This window comes from Rhea pennata, chromosome 6 (genome assembly GCF_028389875.1).
Source record: "Rhea pennata isolate bPtePen1 chromosome 6, bPtePen1.pri, whole genome shotgun sequence".
NCBI lineage: Eukaryota > Metazoa > Chordata > Aves > Rheiformes > Rheidae > Rhea > Rhea pennata.
In genome coordinates this window covers 43842790-43861963 of record NC_084668.1, presented here as the reverse complement: position 1 = coordinate 43861963, position 19174 = coordinate 43842790, and the positions used below count along the sequence as shown (strand labels likewise).

Genomic DNA, 19174 nt, shown 5'->3' with positions numbered 1-19174 from the left:
GATACTTGACTATTCACTGTCTCCCTTGGACCCCCCCCCTTCCTTCTAGGGCCTAAACCCATGAGATTCCCCCAAGTAGGTCTCTGAAGGGCCCAAAGGCTGTTCTCCTGAAGGCCAGGGTTGCAATCCTGCTTGTTGCCTCACTTCTTTTCTGCAGAATCTTGAACTCCTCCGTTTCATGGTCACTGCAGCCAAGTCTTGTTCTACAGTTTTGGGTTGTAGGCCTTTTCATTTTTCATTCTGATCTCACCTCTTCAAAGCTGACTCTGAATTGTTTTAAGAAGTTATTTTTAATATCAACTGATTGTTCTGTCTCTTGATGTGGAACTGTAAAACAATGACTGGTGCTTGGTAAATTAGGATACAAAACACAAAGTATCTTTAGAAACTTTAGCCTTTCTAGCAAAACTGTTTTTCCTGCTGTACACCTCAGTATCAACATCCCCGGAGCATGGTGCAGCCCTGAGACAGAGTGGGGACCTCATCCTTGAGGGTTTCCAACAGCTAGTTAGACATAGCCATGGCTGCCCTGATCTGGTGTTGGGGGCTGTCCTACTCCAAAGTGGGGGGAGGCTGGATGGGAGCCTCTAGAGGTGCCTTCTCACCAACTCTTAGGTGAATCTTTGCACTCACAATGAACTTTTTGATGTCTATCCATTGAGCCTCCAGCTGAGGCATGTGGTATGTTTAGGGCTGTGTTGGCACATTAGGGTAATAGCTGGTAATGAAAGCAAAAAGGAGCAATGCTTAGCATTATGATTTCTGTTTGTTTGTAATGTTCTTAGCTCGAGTAAAAAGGACTGATCTAGGCAAAGCGAAAACTGTTGTTGGCACTTGCCCAGACATGTGTCCTGAAAAGGAGCGCTACATGAGGGAGACAAGAAACCAGCTCAGTATCTTTGAATTGCTTCTAGGATCTGACAAGGTATGAGCTTTCTGTATGCAGGGATTTGCTGCTCCCAGTACATCTGTTCACTTACTGTGCTTACATAAAGCTGTCAATATTGTTTAGCTGTTATTTAACAGAGTTAATTCTGGTGGAAAAATTAATTTCATTAGTCTTTCTATCTGTTCAGGTCCCTATTATAAAACAAGAATGCTAGGGAATTGCTGTTTCACTGTGACAGTGACGTGTCTTTTTTAATTTTATAAGCTTGGCTAGAACTGTAGTTTGGGGGTAGAAGCATGCAAATGTTGGTGATGAGTTTGAGACTTCCAAATCAGCACATGATTCTGTCATGAAATAAATATATTTGCTATCATAGCAGGATTGCCGTTAATAGGGCTGTTAATGTAAACAGTAGAGAATCTTTGAGCAGTCTGCTTCATGCTAATGTAAAGGCATGGATGTGATGAAACCCTCTGTATTCCTGAAAAAGTTAAACTTTCTTTCAGTTATCCCTTCTCTGCCTATTACAGGTAGATCATGCAGCAGCAATCAAGGAATATAGCAGGTCTTCAGCAGATCAGGAGGAACCTTTGCCTCATGAACTGAGACCCTCTGAGGTGTTAAGTATGACCATGGACTATTTGGTGACAAACATTATGGACCAAGGAGAAGGAAATTACCGAGAATGGTATGACTTTGTATGGAACAGAACTCGTGGAATAAGAAAGGTGAGTACTGGTAGATGGAGATATTTGGTAATAGAATGCAAATTGCCATGTGATGCTGTGAAAAGTGAAGCAAAATGTAGCAGGAATTCAAACATTCAAGTTGAAGTCTGATTCAGTAGTCAAAATACAGATTTTTCATAGGTAGTGCCGGATGACTGTGCTCTTCAGCCTTAATTGAAAATACATGTAATGCTTTGTTTATCCCTTATAATTAGGATATAACCCAGCAACATCTCTGCAATCCGCTGACAGTGTCTCTGATTGAAAAGTGCACTCGCTTTCACATCCACTGTGCTCACCATTTATGTGAAGAGCCCATGTCCTCCTTTGATGCCAAAATCAACAATGAGAACATGACTAAATGCCTGCAGAGCTTGAAGGAAATGTATCAGGACCTGGCTAACAAGGGGATTTATTGCAAGAGTGAAGCAGAGTTCAGAGGTTATAATGTTCTGCTGAATCTCAACAAGGGTGATATTCTCAGGTGGGAAGAATGGATATCACTTGTTTTCTCTTTGCCTTTGGGAAATAATGAGATTACAATTTGTCTGCAATTAATTCAAATGGAAATGAAGGCTTTAATTGCAAAATTATTTTGCCAAAGCAAAGAAATTAAGAACTATGTTGTTTTAATTTTTGAGTAGTTAATTTTCTGGCATTTTAGAGAGAAGGTAAGAACTGGGGAGGACTGTTTCTTTTATTCAAAAGAAAAATATCTGAGGGTTGAACAAGCCTTCAGATTTTTTTTTTCTCACTGAGGCAAGAGAGCAGTTCAGCATATCCAACTTCTTCTTCTTCTTTTTTTTTTTTTTTTTTTTTTAACAAGCATGCCATAGTAACTGAGCAGATTTGTTTCAAGGTAGAGCTTTTTTTTATTTTTTTTATTAATCTTAGAATGCAGCAGAAAATGTCAGTGAAATGCAAAACACTTGTCTCTGCATTTAGTTATCTCCATTTTCATCTGGTAAACTCACTGGTTTGGGAAATGGGGTGGTTTAAGGTGCTTTTGGCCCATGTTTAGTAAACTGGGTAACGGCTGAACCCATGTTTGCATCTCTTTGAAGTTGCAGCTCAGATACAGTGGAAGGAGTTTGCAAAAAGGGGAAATTTTCAGGTGCTATAAAGTTATTTCTCCTAATACTACATTTTCATCACATTTCTCTATATGCAGTGTTTATAGAATAAATTTCAAACGACAATTGTGTTTTTTGTGGTATATGGGGCAAAGGAAGAGTTTATTTTTAAGTTAAGCTTTTTTATTAAAATGGGAATATTAAATGGGAAAACTTGGCTTTCGTATTGCTTTCAACTTCTTAGGAATAAATTTGAATAAAACTTGCCAGAAGACTTTAGAAAAGGACTTGTGGGCAAATAGTGACTGTTTCGTTTCCTCAGGGTGGGACAAACTGCTATCTTAAACTGTCCTAACAGGTGTTTTGACTTCACCTTTTGATTGAGAAAAGTGTGGTAATTTCATTCAAAGAAATGAATGCCTCTTACCAGAGGTATATCTAAGCTTCCCTGCCTTATCCACAGTAGTATTGAGTAACAGACTTTTTCTGGGCAATGCCAGTTTTGCTCTTCTGGTCATCTTTTAATTTCCTTCCTCCTGAGAAGTTGGAGCAATGCACCTAAATATTAACATGGTGCTAGTGCTGATTATGCTGACTGCATTAGAATACACATGATGAGTTCAGCTATTAGTTTTGGTCATATAATTTGAAAGTCGTTTGTCTCTCTTAAAGCTTCTCTTCTTAATATTGTTTTGTTGGAGGTAGCTATCCAGTTGTTATTGTTAATGTTGAAACAGGTTTCTCTGTCTTTGTCCCTGCAGAGAAGTGCAGCAGTTTCATCCAGAGGTTAGAAACTCCCCTGAAGTTAGATTTGCAGTTCAAGCGTTTGCTGCTTTAAACAGCAACAACTTTGTGAGATTTTTCAAGTTAGTACAAGCAGCTTCCTATCTGAATGCCTGTATCTTACACTGTTACTTCAGCCAGGTAAGAAAAAGGCAGGTGGATATTTTCTAAAGGGTTAACCTGTAAAACAGTCTGGGACTTTTGGAAGGAAGTTTTTTCAGAAAGTGGAAAAATCAATAGATAGTTACATATCTCAAAATCTTGTGCTTACCTCTTCAGAGACTTTTAAAAAAATAATCAGAATTTTTTGCCATATTGTAAAATGAATTATCAATTTAAACTACTATAAACCCTTGCAAGCTTTTGCTCCTGCCCCAGACCACAAAGGATTGTACTCAAACAGTGTTGAAGAGGAGTAGAATCTAGAAAGCAAGTGGCATGAAATTTGAAAAGAAAGTTAAATCTGAAAAACTGTTTGCATGGAGAGTCCAAGGTTGGGTGTGGTTTTTTTTCTTTGGTTTGGTTTTTTGTGTTTTTTTGTTTACAAAATACTGCTTTTCCTAGTTATAACACTTTCATAGTTATTTGGGGTTTGAAGAACTGCAAGATCTTGAACTTAGTGGTCACATGGCTTTCTTTTTATCTTCCCTCAGATTCGCAGAGATGCTCTCAAGTCTCTCAATATTGCTTACACTGTGAGCACCCAAAGATGTACAGTGTTTCCCTTGGATCACCTTGTCCGCATGCTGTTGTTCAAAGACTGTGAGGAAGCAACTGATTTCATAAGTTATTATGGCCTGAGCGTTTCTGATGGGTAAGTGGTAAAGAGATTGAGCCTGAAGGTGCCCAGTGGGGTTAGATTAATGTTAAGCTAAGTACTAACATGGACAGGCCCTCGATGGAGTTTGCAATCAAAAAATACAAGCATAAGCAAAGGTTAGGGAGACTGGACTTTATGCAGAAAAAGCACTAGGGCAATGATAGGCAAAAAGGCTTAATAATCTTTCTATTTTTATTGCTGTATCTATGAAAATTTCCTTGATTTCACTTCATTCACTAAAGAAAGGGGGTTTGTGTTTCTATAACTACTATGTCTTTCCACACAGCTTTTTTTGTACCGGTACATGAGTGTTTACCAGGCTTGTTAAGGTGCTTGGGGTTTCAAGAATAAACAATTTCTTCTTGAAAATAGGTAAAAAGCAGGAGAGGCACTCCCCCAAAGGAGAGGCTGTGTATTGAGCTTAGTCTTTCTTGGACTCTAGGGAATTGTTCCCTAGAAAGAGACATTGTGAATAATGCAGTCAAAGGAAAAATTTTGATTTAGGCCTTTTTATCTTATAGTTGAATTTTAGTAAACTGTAGTTCTGTAGGAAGTTGGGATACATTTCTCATGAAGCTGACATGTTATGGTGATGCAGATAGGATGGGGTGAACTTGGATATTGTAAAAGGTTGAGATTTTAGGAGTAAAAGGAGTGTGAGAAAAGGAAACGTTGAATGGGAGAAGAGAGCGTAAAAGTCTTCATTGGAAGATGAGGAGGGTGTTCAAGGCCAACAGAATGTCTGCTGTGAAAATGCATAAATTATGTGGTGCGTTGATACATACAGACTTGCGATCCAGGCAGCTGGAGAAGGCAAAAAATTGAGTCTGTCACTTAAAGTGCTCCATTTGCTATTACTACTCAGCTTGGAAAGGGCAAATTAGTAAGACTGTAAGTGCCTGGATTGGAGTAGGATTGTGTCTTTTAAAATGATTTTTGTTAGGTAGTCTGAGCATCTTTGTCCATCACAAGTTCTATTCTGTCATGGGAGAATAGCAGTTAAGATAGTATTCTTACCTTTCCTTCTCTGGTTGCAGCTGAAGATTGAGATCTAGGCTACAGGGAACAGTTTTGAAAGCCCTGTGTCTGCCTTGCTTAGCTAACTAAGCTGTCATACTGAATGTATAGGCTGCAGAAGCTTTAAGTATATATTTTTTATTTTGCCAGTGCTTACGTGGAGCTGAATCGCTCGGCTTTCTTGGAGCCTGATGGATTACCCAAACCACGGAAATCGGTGTTTGTCAGTCAGAAACTGACTGTGTCAGTTGGGCAAGTTGTAAATGGAGGACCGTTACCTTCAGTGCCTCACCACGTGCCTGTGAGTAGCTTCAATGGACAGAACAAATACACTGGTGGTAATACAACTGTGGACCAAGCTAGTAGCAGCCAGAAATCCAGTGTGGATGCTACAGGTAAGTGTAAATGAGTATTTTAAACACTGTTTAGTAACATACTGCTGGATCACTTTGTGAATATCTTTATTTTACAGAGCAGAAATTGCTCTTGGCTGACATAGATTGAAATTGCATTCAAATTTGGGCATGATAAAAGCATGTTTTGACTTTAATATAGTTACATATCTGTAAAAGCTAACAAACTTCAATATTAAAAATATATTTATCAATACAGAAAATATACTAATGGAAATAAGCTTAAAGTTTTATCAACATAGGTGAAATAACTTACTGCTTTCAGATTGTCAAGTTCCCTTTTCAGTTTGCAGGTTTTGTATATTGCTTGTTCTCACTGTGTATAACTAAGTATCTTGTCTTCAAGCTGACTGAATTTATATTCTCTTTCTGGTCCTGATTGAAAGTATAAATATTGTGTGTGTGTGTGTGTATATATATATATATATATTTATATGTAAAACAATTTAATTAGCCCATGCAATATATTTTAACTTCAGGGCAGCAAGCTTCCATTTTGGACTTGTGTGATAAATCTCATCAGGTTATAAAACAAATAAGCTTTTGAAGATAATAAGTAGCAGGAGTAATTTAGCTTTTCCTTGTGATTAAATTGATTTTCTCTTAAGGGCTTGATTTCTGTCCCCTCCCCTGCCCTAGAAGGAAGAATGGAAAGCAAAGTTGTGGAATTAGATGTTGCAGCAGTAAAAGTCCAGCCCACAGCTCATCTTATGCCTTCACTGTTACCTCGTCCTCTAATGCCGCTGCTGCCTCCCGCCCAGACAATTTCCCAGTCTGTTGGACAACCTGAGCTTCTCCCTTCAAAGCCTCAGCCAGTATACACAGACACGGTAAGGGAAGTTAAAAACCCTTTGAGCATCTGGGAAAGATTTAGAAAATTATAGAATGCAACTAAGATCTGTAGATTGTCTCCAGATCCAGGAGAAACTCCCTGATCCAGTGCTGTGGTTAGTTTAAGTAGTTGTTTCCTCAAATTTTTTATTCCAAAAAGAAAATTCTTGTGTAATTTTAGATGCAGGTCTGAAGATGTCACTGCTTGCTTGCTTTCTTTGGATAAACAAAGGTCTGTCTGTTAGCATTTATTTGAGAAACTTCTAAGGCGAAAGTCAGTGATATAGTAAAAGTAGTTATATTGATTTAGCAGGCAAATTTTATTTTAGTGAATATTTACCTATGCCTTTAATATTATGATACTTATTTGAAATAAAATAAAGTCTTAAATGCATACCTTATGCCCTTGTGCTTTCCCCATCCCGCCAAGGTTTGGATTTATGCTAATACTGAATCTATGTTGACACATCATATTGCTTTGTGTTGGTTCTTGCACTTACAAAGTTAGCAGGTAGAAATATCGTTGTAGTTGCCAATTACAATCAGTTAAACAATTTTGGAAGGCTTTGCTCCCAATTTGTGTGTGTGTGTGTGTGTAGGCTGTCTTGAGTATGAATCCAGTTTCCTTTATCTGTTTCCTCCTCTGTGTTGTAGGACATTGCTGAGGTGGTGGATGGGCTTGTACACGACGTCCTCAAAGGAGAGTGCAGAGAAGTCAGCCGAGCGGGAGTGGCTTATATGACTGCAGCCATCTGGTAAAGAACATTTTCTGCTGGTTCTTCTGGAATTCATTGTCATCAAAGTTCCAGTTTGGCCTAGCAGCACCATGTACAAAGATTAAAACTAAGCAAGGCAAGGTTTGTAGCAGAGGGAGATTCTCTTACTGATGCAGTGGAGGAAAAATCAGCCCTTCCTTCACAGGTCCATAGCCTTTCTGATATACATTGATTAGATGATGTGCTTCTATAAACCTTATGTGGGATGACTCTAACATCACTGCTACCACAAACGTGTTGTGGATGTGAAGGTGTCTGAACAGGGACAAGAGGAGTAAGTTCAGGTCTGGATTACCGTTTGCTTCAAATAATGTTTCTACAAGAGAATTCAGACTTGCACACAGGGCATGGTGAAGGGCCATCTGGATGTCTCTGGACCATCTTCTCATTCTCAGCAGGTCTGTTGCCAACACTAGATCATGTCAGCTCTGGCATTGTCTAGCCAAACCACTCACAGCTTTGGCATTAAGTACCAACTCCAGTCAAATTATCCTATCCTAAGGAAAGGAAGCCCCAGAGCGGTCAGTTATGCTGTCGGCAAGTTGCATCACTGGGGGAACTCATGCTCATTAAATAATTCTGTGGTGCTGGACCTTACTGTCCTCTGGTAACTGCAGAGTGGGATGTGCAGCAACAGTCTGGCTGTAAAACGTTCTGGATGTCTGTCTCGCTCTAAATAACAGCATAGGAAAGGAAGGTTGGTTGCTTTTATACACATGTATGTTTTATTTCATCTATGTTGCTCAGTCCCAGCAGGCACAGTTAGAACCCTTTGACCCATGATTCAGCAGGCTGATAGAAGAATTAGCTTTCTTAATTTTGTTAGTCAGATTCTATTTTTAGCAATTCAGTTCTGGATTAGTTTGCTGGGTGTTGGCAAAGAGTAGGACAAGGACATAGCACAAGTGTTCTTGGGCTTCCATGTTGATGAACTATCTCATTTCATATGCATTCCTCTTCACTCTTTTACCCATCCAAGTATACTCTTGTTCTGGGCTAGAAAAATGGCAGAAATCTGAAATGATATGAGCTAAGCATGGCAGAGGCTGTGAACCAGGAATACACTGGTTGCTACACTATGGTGATCTAGCTTATTTTGTTTGGTTTTGACTTCTTTATTCAGGAAAAGTGAACATGATAGAGAATTATGTTATTCTAACTGTTTATTTTTGCTTCCACCTGGTAATGTTAAATTAAAATCAGAGTCCACATGTGGCTTTTAAATCTTGACCTGAAATGAGAAATCTTGGTCTCAAAGAAGCATGAGTATTTTGGCTAACCAGGGGCAAATGCTGAATTTGCAGAGTAACAGTATAACACAGGTTCTCTGTTGTGGTCTGTCACTTTGATCTGTCTCCTTAATGGCTCTGGATTGCCTGTAGGCCTTCTGACTTGCAGGATTTTCATGTAGGCATTTCCTTTTTTGGATTGAGCAAACAAATGAGTAGTTTGTTTTCAAAGCACCTTAAACAGGGCTTCCTAAAAGGGTCAAAGGATGTTATGCATTTGTGAAAGAAAATTTGTGAGGATCCAGAGCGTAAATGGGGCAAAGCACTTGGAAGAGAGAAGGTGATCTTTTTTTTTTTTTTTTTAATAAATATAGGTTTGAGTGCGGTTAAGCTGCATCATGAGAATTCCTTTCCTACAAAAATTTGAACTGTTCTGAGCTGTATTAAATGTAAAGCAATTGGCCTGTAGGTTTTGGATGCTTTAAGGGATCTTCTAAGCATTAATTTCCTTCATGTTCTTTGTGTCCTGTCAAGCATTAACATTTTCAGTAGGGTGGTTCAACCTGTTGGTTCATTGGTCCATCCTATAACATATTAATGTAATTAAAAACAGATTTAGGAGACCAAAATCATGTTGTCATTCTGCTTCAAGCTTGAGGAAAGCCACAGATGTATGTGTCGTGCCTAGTCTTTAAGGTTCTGAATGAAAATTTGCAGGATTTGAAAAGAGAATCACTGTTTTTGCACAGCATATCGGAGGCCACTGTGGAGGAACTTCTGGCTGAAGTGATGGGGGAGATGCTCAGACAAGTAGCGGGAAGCATGCATAGTGCAGAAAGGGAGCGTGTTAAAGAAGAAAGGCGAAGAGTGGAGGAAGAGAGGTGAGTTGCTGGTCTTGCAGGGTGGTTTGTATATCCCTCCTGGACAACATAAAAAGAGCAGGTGCAAACTGGCATCACTGGATGTGTTCTCAGACCCTGTGCCTTTCTCACATCTTGAAATCTCTAGATTTCTCTCATCTTGAACTGCCCTGAGATCATAGGGAGGGAGACTGTCCCTTTTGTATTTTCACATGATCTACTAGTTAATTTTTGGGTAACCTCACAGAGCCACTACAGAAATGGTGAGTGGGAATATTTGGGGAACTTCAATTCACCTAACGCTTCCAGGGAAGGAGGCACGTCCTGGCCTCGACGTGTGCAGGAGCTTTTTATTTCCAAGGAGTGAGCTATTTGTCTATAGTTCATTGGAGTAAGAAAGAAATAACCCCAAGATCAGCTGGCTCCATTTTGTTTATTTTTAGGGAGAGAAAACAGTGAGTGGGAACTTAACTTTAGGTGAATTAACTGTGTGTCTGATGCTGCATGTAACAGTTGTGTTATGAAGTGGAAGGCTTGGCAATTGCTGCTTGCGTAAACTTGTTCCTTCCTTCTAGGCAAAAGAAGGAAAGAGAGCAGTTAATAAAACAGTTGAGTCAGTTGGTGGGTATGGAGTTGATGGAAGAAGTAATAAAGGAGAGTGTTCAAGAGACATCAGGCAATGAATTAAAGTAAGTACTATGTATTGCACACCATACTCTGTTTAGGATGCTTTTTGAGAGTAAGAATTTGTCAGGAAGTGGCGAGCTTCTTGTTTCACCTTCCTCGAGGTCATCTGCAACAATAAGGTACTTTAAAGAGAGGGAAAGTGGACCTAGTGTTACAGCATGTTGTCAGCTTGCAGTTGCACTGTTATCAGGCAGAAGTAGTCCTCTGGGGCGAAAGTAATAGAAACTTTAGAAAATTTAGAACAAGGCTGCCCTATGTGCTTTTTCCTCTGACTGCATTATGCCCTAGCTGTAGACTTGCCTCTCGTTGTACGTATTTCTTTTTATACTGATCACAGGCTTCCAAACTTGAATGACTTTTCTGATCACAGACCTCATTTAGAAGTGCCATAGATTAAAAAGCAGCATATAAAATTCTTCCTCTTTTGCTAGGTGTGCTGATGGACTCTTTGTTTGCAGTACAGTCAGTTGTTTTAGCACTTGCCTTCACCTTACTGGAGGTCTTGGCTTGTTTCATTTTTGAATTAGGTGTGCCTTAGAAAGAGACCGGAGAGCACGTATTGCCCGCTGCTCAGAAGAAGTCTGTGCTCATGTAATGGACCTCTTTCTGGAAGATGAGATTTTCCAGATTGCTAAGGAAACTCTTCAGGAGCTCCAGTGTTTCTGCAAATATCTGCAAAGGTGAGTTGCCATCCTGTGATACAGTTGCTTTTCTTGGGAGTATTGACAAGCCAGTGTTAATGGTTTTAATTAAAAATGCTTGTGTTTGAGACAGCTGTTGCTGACTTGTTGGCTCCACCATAAGGATAATCTTAGTCTTACACTGCTAATATATAGAATCAGTAAGATTGGAAGGGACCTCTGGAGATCATCTAGTCCAACCCCCCTGCTCAGCAGGGTCACCTAGAGCATGTTAGACAGGGTTGCATCCAGGCAGGCTTTGAAGATCTCCAGAGAAGAAGACTCCACAACCTCTCTGGGCAACCTGGTCCAGTGCTCTGTCACTCTCACAGTGAAGAAATTCCCCCTCACATCCAAGTAGAACTTCATGTGCTTCAATTTCTGCCCATTGCCTCTTGTCCTGTCACATGGGATAACTGAAAAGAGTTTGTCACCATCCCCTTGATACCCTCCCTTGAGGTACTTATACACATTGTTAAGATTCTCTCCTCAGCCTTCTCTTCCCCAGGCTCAAGAGGCCCAGCTCTCACAGCCGTTAAAAACACAGAATAGTTGAGGTTGGAAGGGACCTCTGCAGATCATCTGGTCCAGCCCCCTTGCTCAAACAAGGTTAGCTAGAGCATATTGTATAGGATCACTTCCAGGCAGGTTTTAAACATCTCCAGGGATGGAGACTCCACAACCCCCCTGGGCAACCTGCTCCAGTGCTCAGTAACTGCCAAAGGCGGGGACTGAGGGTGGGATTCAAACCCACATGTGCAGAGCACAGTGGATTAGCAGTCCATCGCCTTAAACACTTAGCCCCAATGTATGGGGGAGAGGGGTATACTTCATCAAAGCCATTTAACGAGCTTGGTAAGAGACTTCTAGAAACTTGTAATTTCTCCTTGGATGTTTTCTACTGAGAGTTTGTTTTTCTGGATATGTGTTAAGTGGTTACTGTAGTGGTCCAAAGCAGAGATACATTTTCCCTCTGCTATGCTGCCCAAGTGCAGCCCGGTGGAGATGCTTCAGTTGGTGTTTCACAGCATTAGAAGAGGAAGCAGCAGGCTGCTTCTCCCCATCCCCCCTCCCAGCAACTTTTCTTGCAGAGTTCTCCTGTCCTAAGATTGTACTTGTTTCACTTCTGGATATATGTAATCATGTATGTAATCATATCTGCCTTCTGAAGGTTAAGCAGGATCCTAAAGATACAAAATACACATACATGCAGCAGTCAAAATTGAATGGTGCAGAAATATTTTTATGTGCTCTGAAAATATCAGAAGGAACAAAACACAAATACCAATTTATGAATTAAAATCTTTTGTCTTAACTTTTGTTGCGTATTCTGAATCACTTGGTTATTGAAAGATAGGCTAGCTTCTGATGATGAAGGCTGTATTAAATGTTCCCTCTGGCTTGATTGATTTGCCTCATAAAAATTCTTCAAAAACAGCACTACAGCAGAATCACAGAATGAATAAGGTTGGAAGGGATCTCTGGAGATCATCTAGTCCAACCTCTCTGCTCAAGCAGGGTCACCTAGAGCATGTTAAACAGGTTGCATCCAGGCAGGTTTTGTGTATCTCCAGAGGAGGAGACTCCACAACCTCTCTGGACAACCTGTTCCAGAAAAAGGCATACATTTCTTTCTACAAGAGATATTGCAGTATTGAGAGTATTATAGAAACCTTGTGCTAGAAATAAGCATGCTGAAACCAAGGAAGGATAATTATTCTTGATCTTTTGTTTGGGAAGCTTTTAGGGTGCAGATAGGACAGCCGTGCTTCCCTCCTGTGGTCCCTATCTGACCACAGAGAATGAGTTCAACTTGCTAAGCAGAAAGCTACTGCTTTTTTTGTCTGTATTTTTTATTATTATTAATATTTTTTGGATGGGGTGCAGTGCTGCCCCTTTTGGTCACTCAATACATGACTGGCAGGTTGCATCCACCGTGTGCTCTGAAAAGTGAATTTGCAGTTGTGTGCATGACTGTAGCCTGAGGCCATATCATCTCCCAAATGAACTGTCCGACCTGTTCCCTTTGGTTGTCTCTGTTTGTGGGATATTTCTGAGAGCCTGACCCAGTATGAAGATCAAAGAATAAGAAAAATGGTTTGAACCGAGGAAGTTATTAATAGAGCCTATTTGTATATCCTCTCCTGAAGGTGGAGGGAGGCAGTGGCAGCTCGAACAAAGTTGAAACGTCAAATGAGGGCGTTTCCGGCTGCTCCCTTTTGCACCGATCCAAGAAATAAACTGAAAGCGCTGTGCCCCAGTGCTGAGTGGCCAATAGCCGTGGACAACTTGGCCAAGAGAATTGTAAACCTAGGACATGCGGGAAAACTGGGAGTCTCTTGCACAAGGTAAGGATGCTTACAGTGACAGCAGTTGGCAATCTGTAAGATTTTTTTTGGAAGGAAAGTTATAAAGTACTCCTGGTAGAATCTGTTGTTAAAGTTAATGGTTTTGCAAAACAGTTTTCTTAAATACCCCCAAAAGACACTTTCTGTACAGAATGCTATTAAAAAATCAGAAAACCCAAAGAAATTTTTTTCTCCTATTAATAGCAACTTTCCAAAGTTTTTTTCAGTGACTTGTAAGGGCTTACCAACTTCGTTTTTATAAAATAACAGACACATTTGCCAGTCACAACCAACTTCTGTTTATAGATTAAATTGGCTGAGAAACAAGACAGTACATGAGATGAAAGTTCAGCACTTCTACCAGCAGTTGTTAAGGTATGTTTGTTGATCTTTTTTTCTTTCTTTTTTTAATAACAAAAATGCCAAAGGCCTTGAAAATGTCAGTGTGGAGTTACAAATGGAATATCCATTTGCTGTTTTGCTTCTGGAAGTACTCAACAGTTAAGGGAAACTGGAAGATAAATCCTTGAAAATGTTAGGACATACAATCCAATTGCTGTAGGTATAACCTTAAAATGTGTGTCAAATTTTATGCATTTTGTTCTTGCATAATATGGGGCATAGGCTGGGCATACAGACCTAAAGATAAAAGATCCATTACTAGCCTGGTTTGTGGCGCAAAGGGTTTGATTGACTATTTTAATGTGTAGCAGGAGGTCTATCTTCTCATGGCTTGTCACGCACTGATTCCTTACGTGTTTATTGGAGCAGGGTAGTTGAGCAGTGTGGAAGTGGAGTGATATATATGTGTTCCAACAATCCCCAAAATAAAGCTCATATTACAAATTTGGCAACTATAATTCTTGAAAGCATCTGATCCATGGTGAAATAGGTAGGTGATGGAGCTAATTCTTTAACTCTGATTTTGGACCTCTTTGACTATTTATAGTAGTCCAGTTTATTCAAGGCAAGAAGAACATTGACTTTGAAGGGATGCAACCCTTAGACAGGTCCATAGTGGGCAATCTCCATCCTTGGGCATATTCTAAGCCTTGGCTGCTAGCCAGGCTGTCTTGATCCACTGTTGGGGACATTTCTGCTATGAGGAGGCTGAACAGGGAGACCCGTCCCACTAGTGCTTCTGTGATTCTTTAAGAGTTTTTCCTGTAATGGTAATTTATTTTCTATGACTCTCCTCAGCAGACCTTCCCATAATCAAAAGCAGCCATGTTCTTCCAGTAACTGGTCATGGGTGTGCTCTGCAGTTGTAGAAAGTGATGTAAACTGGTATGTTCTGTTCATTGGAGTAGCTCAAAAACACGTGTGCAGTCAGTAAATGAGGTTGTCAGATGTTAATGAGTAAAGCTGCAATATTACCTGTTAGCTAGCACATTGCTTCAGAAAAAAATCACAGAACTTCCTGAAGCTGAATGATCAGTAACTGGTTTTGGAGCTTACATAATGGCAAAATGGTGCTATCACTGAAAAAAATATAAGATGCTACTTCAGTCTCTGTCTTACCCATTTCTGTCTCTCTTTAAGTGATTTAGCTTGGACTCCACTGGATCTCACCTCATTAATCACTGAACATATTCCAGTTCAGCAAGAACAATTTGTTTGGAAGGTGCTGTTGGTTTTGCCAGACGATGATGAATACACAGAGGATGATCCCAGCAGGTAAGCAGAAGAGCTGATTAGTGTGTTCCTTTCTCAAGCATGGCAGTAGAATGGAAGAAGACTACTAGTGTCCTCAACATATGTTGTTTTCACCTACTATGTCAAATTTCCCCCTTTGCTTTTTTTCCTCCAAAGTACTCAAAGGATGTGACTGCAGTTTGTTGCAAAGGCCTCCATCTTCTCCTGTCATTGTTCTTTGAACTGCTTTTGTTTATATAAAAAACAAAGAAAACATTGAAGTAGGTAATGATATGGAGAATTTCAGGCCATTTGATAAATATTTAGCAAAGTCTAAGCAATTTGAAGATTGTGAGTATAATGGATTATAATACTTAACAGGTGTTGGTGCCAAAACCCTAAAATACTGTATTTTGAGAAAAGAGGTTTTTTGTTTTCTTTTGTTAGGGTACTGGTGGATTGGTTGAAAGCTAAATTTGTGGGAGGCAGAAGCTGGAAGAAAAACATTTCACATGCAGAAGGAAGAATTCAAACGTTGACAATACTTAGTTCTCTTGGTGTTCAAGAGAACAGAACCATTCATGTCAATGTGTGTGTAAAGGTAGGTGAGAGCGATCTTCTCGTATCTGACAGGCAGTAAGTGTGCTATCTCTGGCAGTGGAAATTGTCTGGAAGCTTTTCATAGTGTGTCCTGACAGATGGAGGACATGATACTGGGAGGGATGGGGCAGTTGAAAACATAATTTAATTTTTTTTCCTGGTTTCCATTCAACTAAATAAATATGTGCTTAAATACAGTATAATATTAGAACCTGTTCTTTCAATTCCTAGTTCCAGATCAGGTGTTGAAGTATAGTTTTGTGCATCTGTTGGGCACATTCACGATGTGTGGATTTTCTCGGTGTGTTTTTATTGTTTTTTTTTTTTTTTAACTACTTAAGGTTTGTAGAGTGAACTGCAGTTTTTATTATGAAGATTGCTTTGTTTTTAGCTGCATTCCTGTTGTCATGCTTCTTGTTTAGGTGGCACATGGCACACTGTCTGACTCTGAGCTTGATAAAGCCGAGAGGCAAAAAGACTTGCTGGGAACCAGCGGGCTTATTCTTCTTCTGCCCCCTCGAGTTAGGAGTGAAGATGTTGCAGAAGATGATGTTTATTGGCTTTCAGCTTTGCTTCAATTGAAACAGTTGCTTCAAGCCAAACCTTTCCATCCAATAGTTCCTCTGGTGGTTCTAGTCCCTAGTCATGAAGAAGATGCCACAGAGAAAGAAGTAGAAGAAGGTATGTATTATTTCTGTGCCTTGAAATAACATGAATATTTAGGACAGCTTAAAGTAGAACAATTGGGACTAACAGTGTCTGAAATATAGAGAACATCTAGTTAAGAGAGAGAAGCATAGGAGTCTTCAGAGCTCTGATAGAAATCCAGAGGCCTTAAGGATTCATTAATATGGAAAGAGGTGAACTTTTCTTAAGTTTCCAAGTTTCCTTTGCACAGCATGTTTCATCCCAGGAATCTGGAGGTAAGGGTGGAGGGGACTTTGCTGTGAATGTATGCTGAGAGTGAGATTAGGTCTAGGTAGGAGGTGCCCGTTAGTTTGTTCTTTGTCTATATATGTGGCTGAGAAGAGAGGGAGCCCTTTCAGTTACTGTTTTTTTATTTATTTATTTATTTATTTATTTATTTTAAAGGTTTGATGCTGCAGGACTTGATTTCAGCTCAGCTTATTTCAGACTACACTGTTGTTGAGCTTCCAGGTTCTATCAATGACTTGCAAGGCACCAAAAGGGTAAGAAAAGCAGTTCAGAATGTGAAGAGATACTCAACTGCTTTATTATTAATCTCTTTGAATTGCTAACATCTTGTAAGGAATGATTGCTATATTACCAATAACTCCTAAAATATTTTTTTCTCTTAATTTTTGCCATAATTTTTGCTCAGAAAGTTTTTTTTAACCATGTACCTGAATTTCCTGGAGTCATATACTGCTTTTTCAGTAGTGATTCCAGCATCATCCAGAACTGTTCTGAATTATTGCTGCTAATTTTTCATTATTTGTGACAGTTCTCTTTTAACTCTCTAGAGATCAACAGCATTTGCTTCATAAAAGCTAGTTTCTTCTCTAATACTGAAAACTGCACTGAGGCTCAAATATTTGAATTGCATAAATACATTCTCATCTGTCTTGGTTATGTTGACTAGTTGTCAGACTTCCTGACCTCAGACAAACTTTTGACATCCCCAGTATCCTGCAGCACAGCAGGGAGTTCCATAGCACAACTGCTTGTTATGTGAACAATCTCTTCTTCCTTTTGGGTTTTGAATGTGCTACTTGTGAGCTTTAGATTGAGACCACCCAATTTGACAATTACTGCTGTAAATATCAGGATGGTGCTGAGTGATTTGTTTGTATTTTGCTATGCACTATTCAAGGCCCTGTTCCCTCAAACTTGGAGGGCTACAGGATTGGATCCTTACTATCATCATCACCTGGAGCAAAGTCTGCAATTAGCAGTGTTTTTTGTGTTGTAGCTCTCTGAAGCTGTCGGGTGGCTGATTTCCCAGTGTCCAGACTCCCTCGAGCTCTGCAGTCAGACCCTTCAGGAGTATGTTGAGGATGGGATTGATGGTGAATTTGGCAAGCGCTTCTATCATGACCGGAAGGAGAGGCATTCAGCTGGTCTGCCATCTCAGGAGCCAGGGGTCATTATAGAGCTGTACAACAGTGTGCTGCAGTTCCTTTCAGATGTGGCATCCTCAGAGCATCTGTGTGACTTGTCTTGGCCTGTTACTGAGTTTTCAGAGCCTGGGGGTAACAAACTGTTACCCCATCTCCAGTGGAACATGCCTGATCACCTGGCCTGGCTGAAGAAAGCTGTTCTTTCCTTCCAGATTCCGTATCTTGATCTGCCTCCGCTGGGTGGTATGTACTTCACATTTCAGTATCCCCTTGGCAGCATGTCGTTTTCTCAAATATTTGGCTGCGTTTCCTTGAACTGTCTGCATGTAAAGTTGATAGTCTGACACTCTCGTACATACTTGCAAACTACTTTTTTGTATTTTTTTCCCTAGCTCCTTGGCGTCCTGTTTGCCACATGGTTTTTCAGTATGTGTCTCAGATCGCTAGTTCTTCTCATACTCAACCACTGATCCAGTCTCAAGTGGAGAATCTACTAAGCAGAACTTTCCAAAAGTGGAAAAGCAGGACCTCTGGGAGTTCTGATGATGGACCTTCTGTTAATGATATCCCTTGGGATGATATCTTAGTACTTTGCATTGATCATAAACTGAGAGACTGGAAACCACCCAAACTGCCTGTTATACCAGGTATCACATGAACTTCTACAGTGCTGATGACATCTCATGCATAGCTACATTTAATAACTTGGCATAGGTAGCTTTACATATGGTAGTGAGTCATACATAGCATTAGTGCAGCAGATTGAGAGCTCTGGTCTTGATCTCCGCCTTCACATTGTAGACACATCTACTCAGGTTAGCTGAGATGGTAGATATGCTGGAGGAGGAGATTTGGCTTAATTGGTAAGTAAATAAACAAGCAAAACCAGAACCACTTTCTTAGACATTTAGTCGTTCACTTACAATAGGTACCTGAAATAACATGCTGAGAACATGTTCAGAAAATGAATTGCACGTATTTAAACAGCACATCTTTGGAGCTAGGATTCAAATCTATTTTTCTGCAAAAAGGGGTACAACATAAAAGAAGATTAATAAGGTTTGTGTCTTGAAATTCTGCGTGCTTTCAAATTCCAGTCTGCTTTTACTTGTGATGTCCTGTTTAGCTTAATTATAGGGAGACTCATTTAACAAAATGACTACCTGACTGGCTGAACACTGAATTTAGATGCACTAGAAATCTAAAATGAAGATAAAGCAACATTTTACAGTCTCTGGAGTCATCTGGTATTTGAAGAGTAAATCAACTCTACATGTTGAATGTAAAAAAAGAAAAGGCCTTTTACAGCATAATTTTCAGTGGCTTTTTAATGTTGAGTTTTTCCTCTGAAGGAGATGATCTGTACTGATACTAAATGTTGGGTCTGGTTTGTTCACAGAAGCGGTAAGTGAAGATGGCCAGATTCGTGTATACTTCTTCAAGGAGCACTTAAAAAACTTCACCCTCCCTTTTTCTTGGGAGCAAGCCAGACTGCGCACCCAGAAGGAGATCCAGCAGGACCATGGGAGGTGAGGTGACTGCTGTCGTTTCCTGTGTGAATGATGTTCAGCCACCAGTTATTCCACCAGAGCCACTTGGTGAAGTCTGAGGAGGTTGCTTAGGACCTCTGATGAGTGCATGGTGCCTTCACAATGTTCAAAACAAGCAGGAGGCATTCCCTCAGAATGTGCTTGCGTCAGTTGTCTTGAAATGAACTGCAAGGG

General features: G+C 40.0%; 1 protein-coding gene across 1 annotated transcript in view; it reads left to right on the top strand.

Annotated features, from left to right (window-relative positions):
- Window positions 1-19174, top strand: part of MCM3AP (minichromosome maintenance complex component 3 associated protein) — a 33236-nt gene that overhangs the window by 10189 nt on the left and 3873 nt on the right. Inside the window, exons 6-25 of the mRNA XM_062578382.1 lie at window positions 786-925; window positions 1420-1617; window positions 1833-2101; window positions 3452-3614; window positions 4127-4287; window positions 5461-5705; window positions 6363-6553; window positions 7209-7309; window positions 9309-9440; window positions 9995-10108; window positions 10634-10786; window positions 12937-13134; window positions 13441-13509; window positions 14677-14811; window positions 15217-15370; window positions 15792-16050; window positions 16462-16559; window positions 17303-17693; window positions 17843-18097; window positions 18850-18979. Coding sequence (XP_062434366.1) covers window positions 786-925; window positions 1420-1617; window positions 1833-2101; window positions 3452-3614; window positions 4127-4287; window positions 5461-5705; window positions 6363-6553; window positions 7209-7309; window positions 9309-9440; window positions 9995-10108; window positions 10634-10786; window positions 12937-13134; window positions 13441-13509; window positions 14677-14811; window positions 15217-15370; window positions 15792-16050; window positions 16462-16559; window positions 17303-17693; window positions 17843-18097; window positions 18850-18979 — 3556 coding nt within the window. The remainder of the gene's footprint in view (window positions 1-785; window positions 926-1419; window positions 1618-1832; window positions 2102-3451; window positions 3615-4126; window positions 4288-5460; window positions 5706-6362; window positions 6554-7208; window positions 7310-9308; window positions 9441-9994; window positions 10109-10633; window positions 10787-12936; window positions 13135-13440; window positions 13510-14676; window positions 14812-15216; window positions 15371-15791; window positions 16051-16461; window positions 16560-17302; window positions 17694-17842; window positions 18098-18849; window positions 18980-19174) is intronic.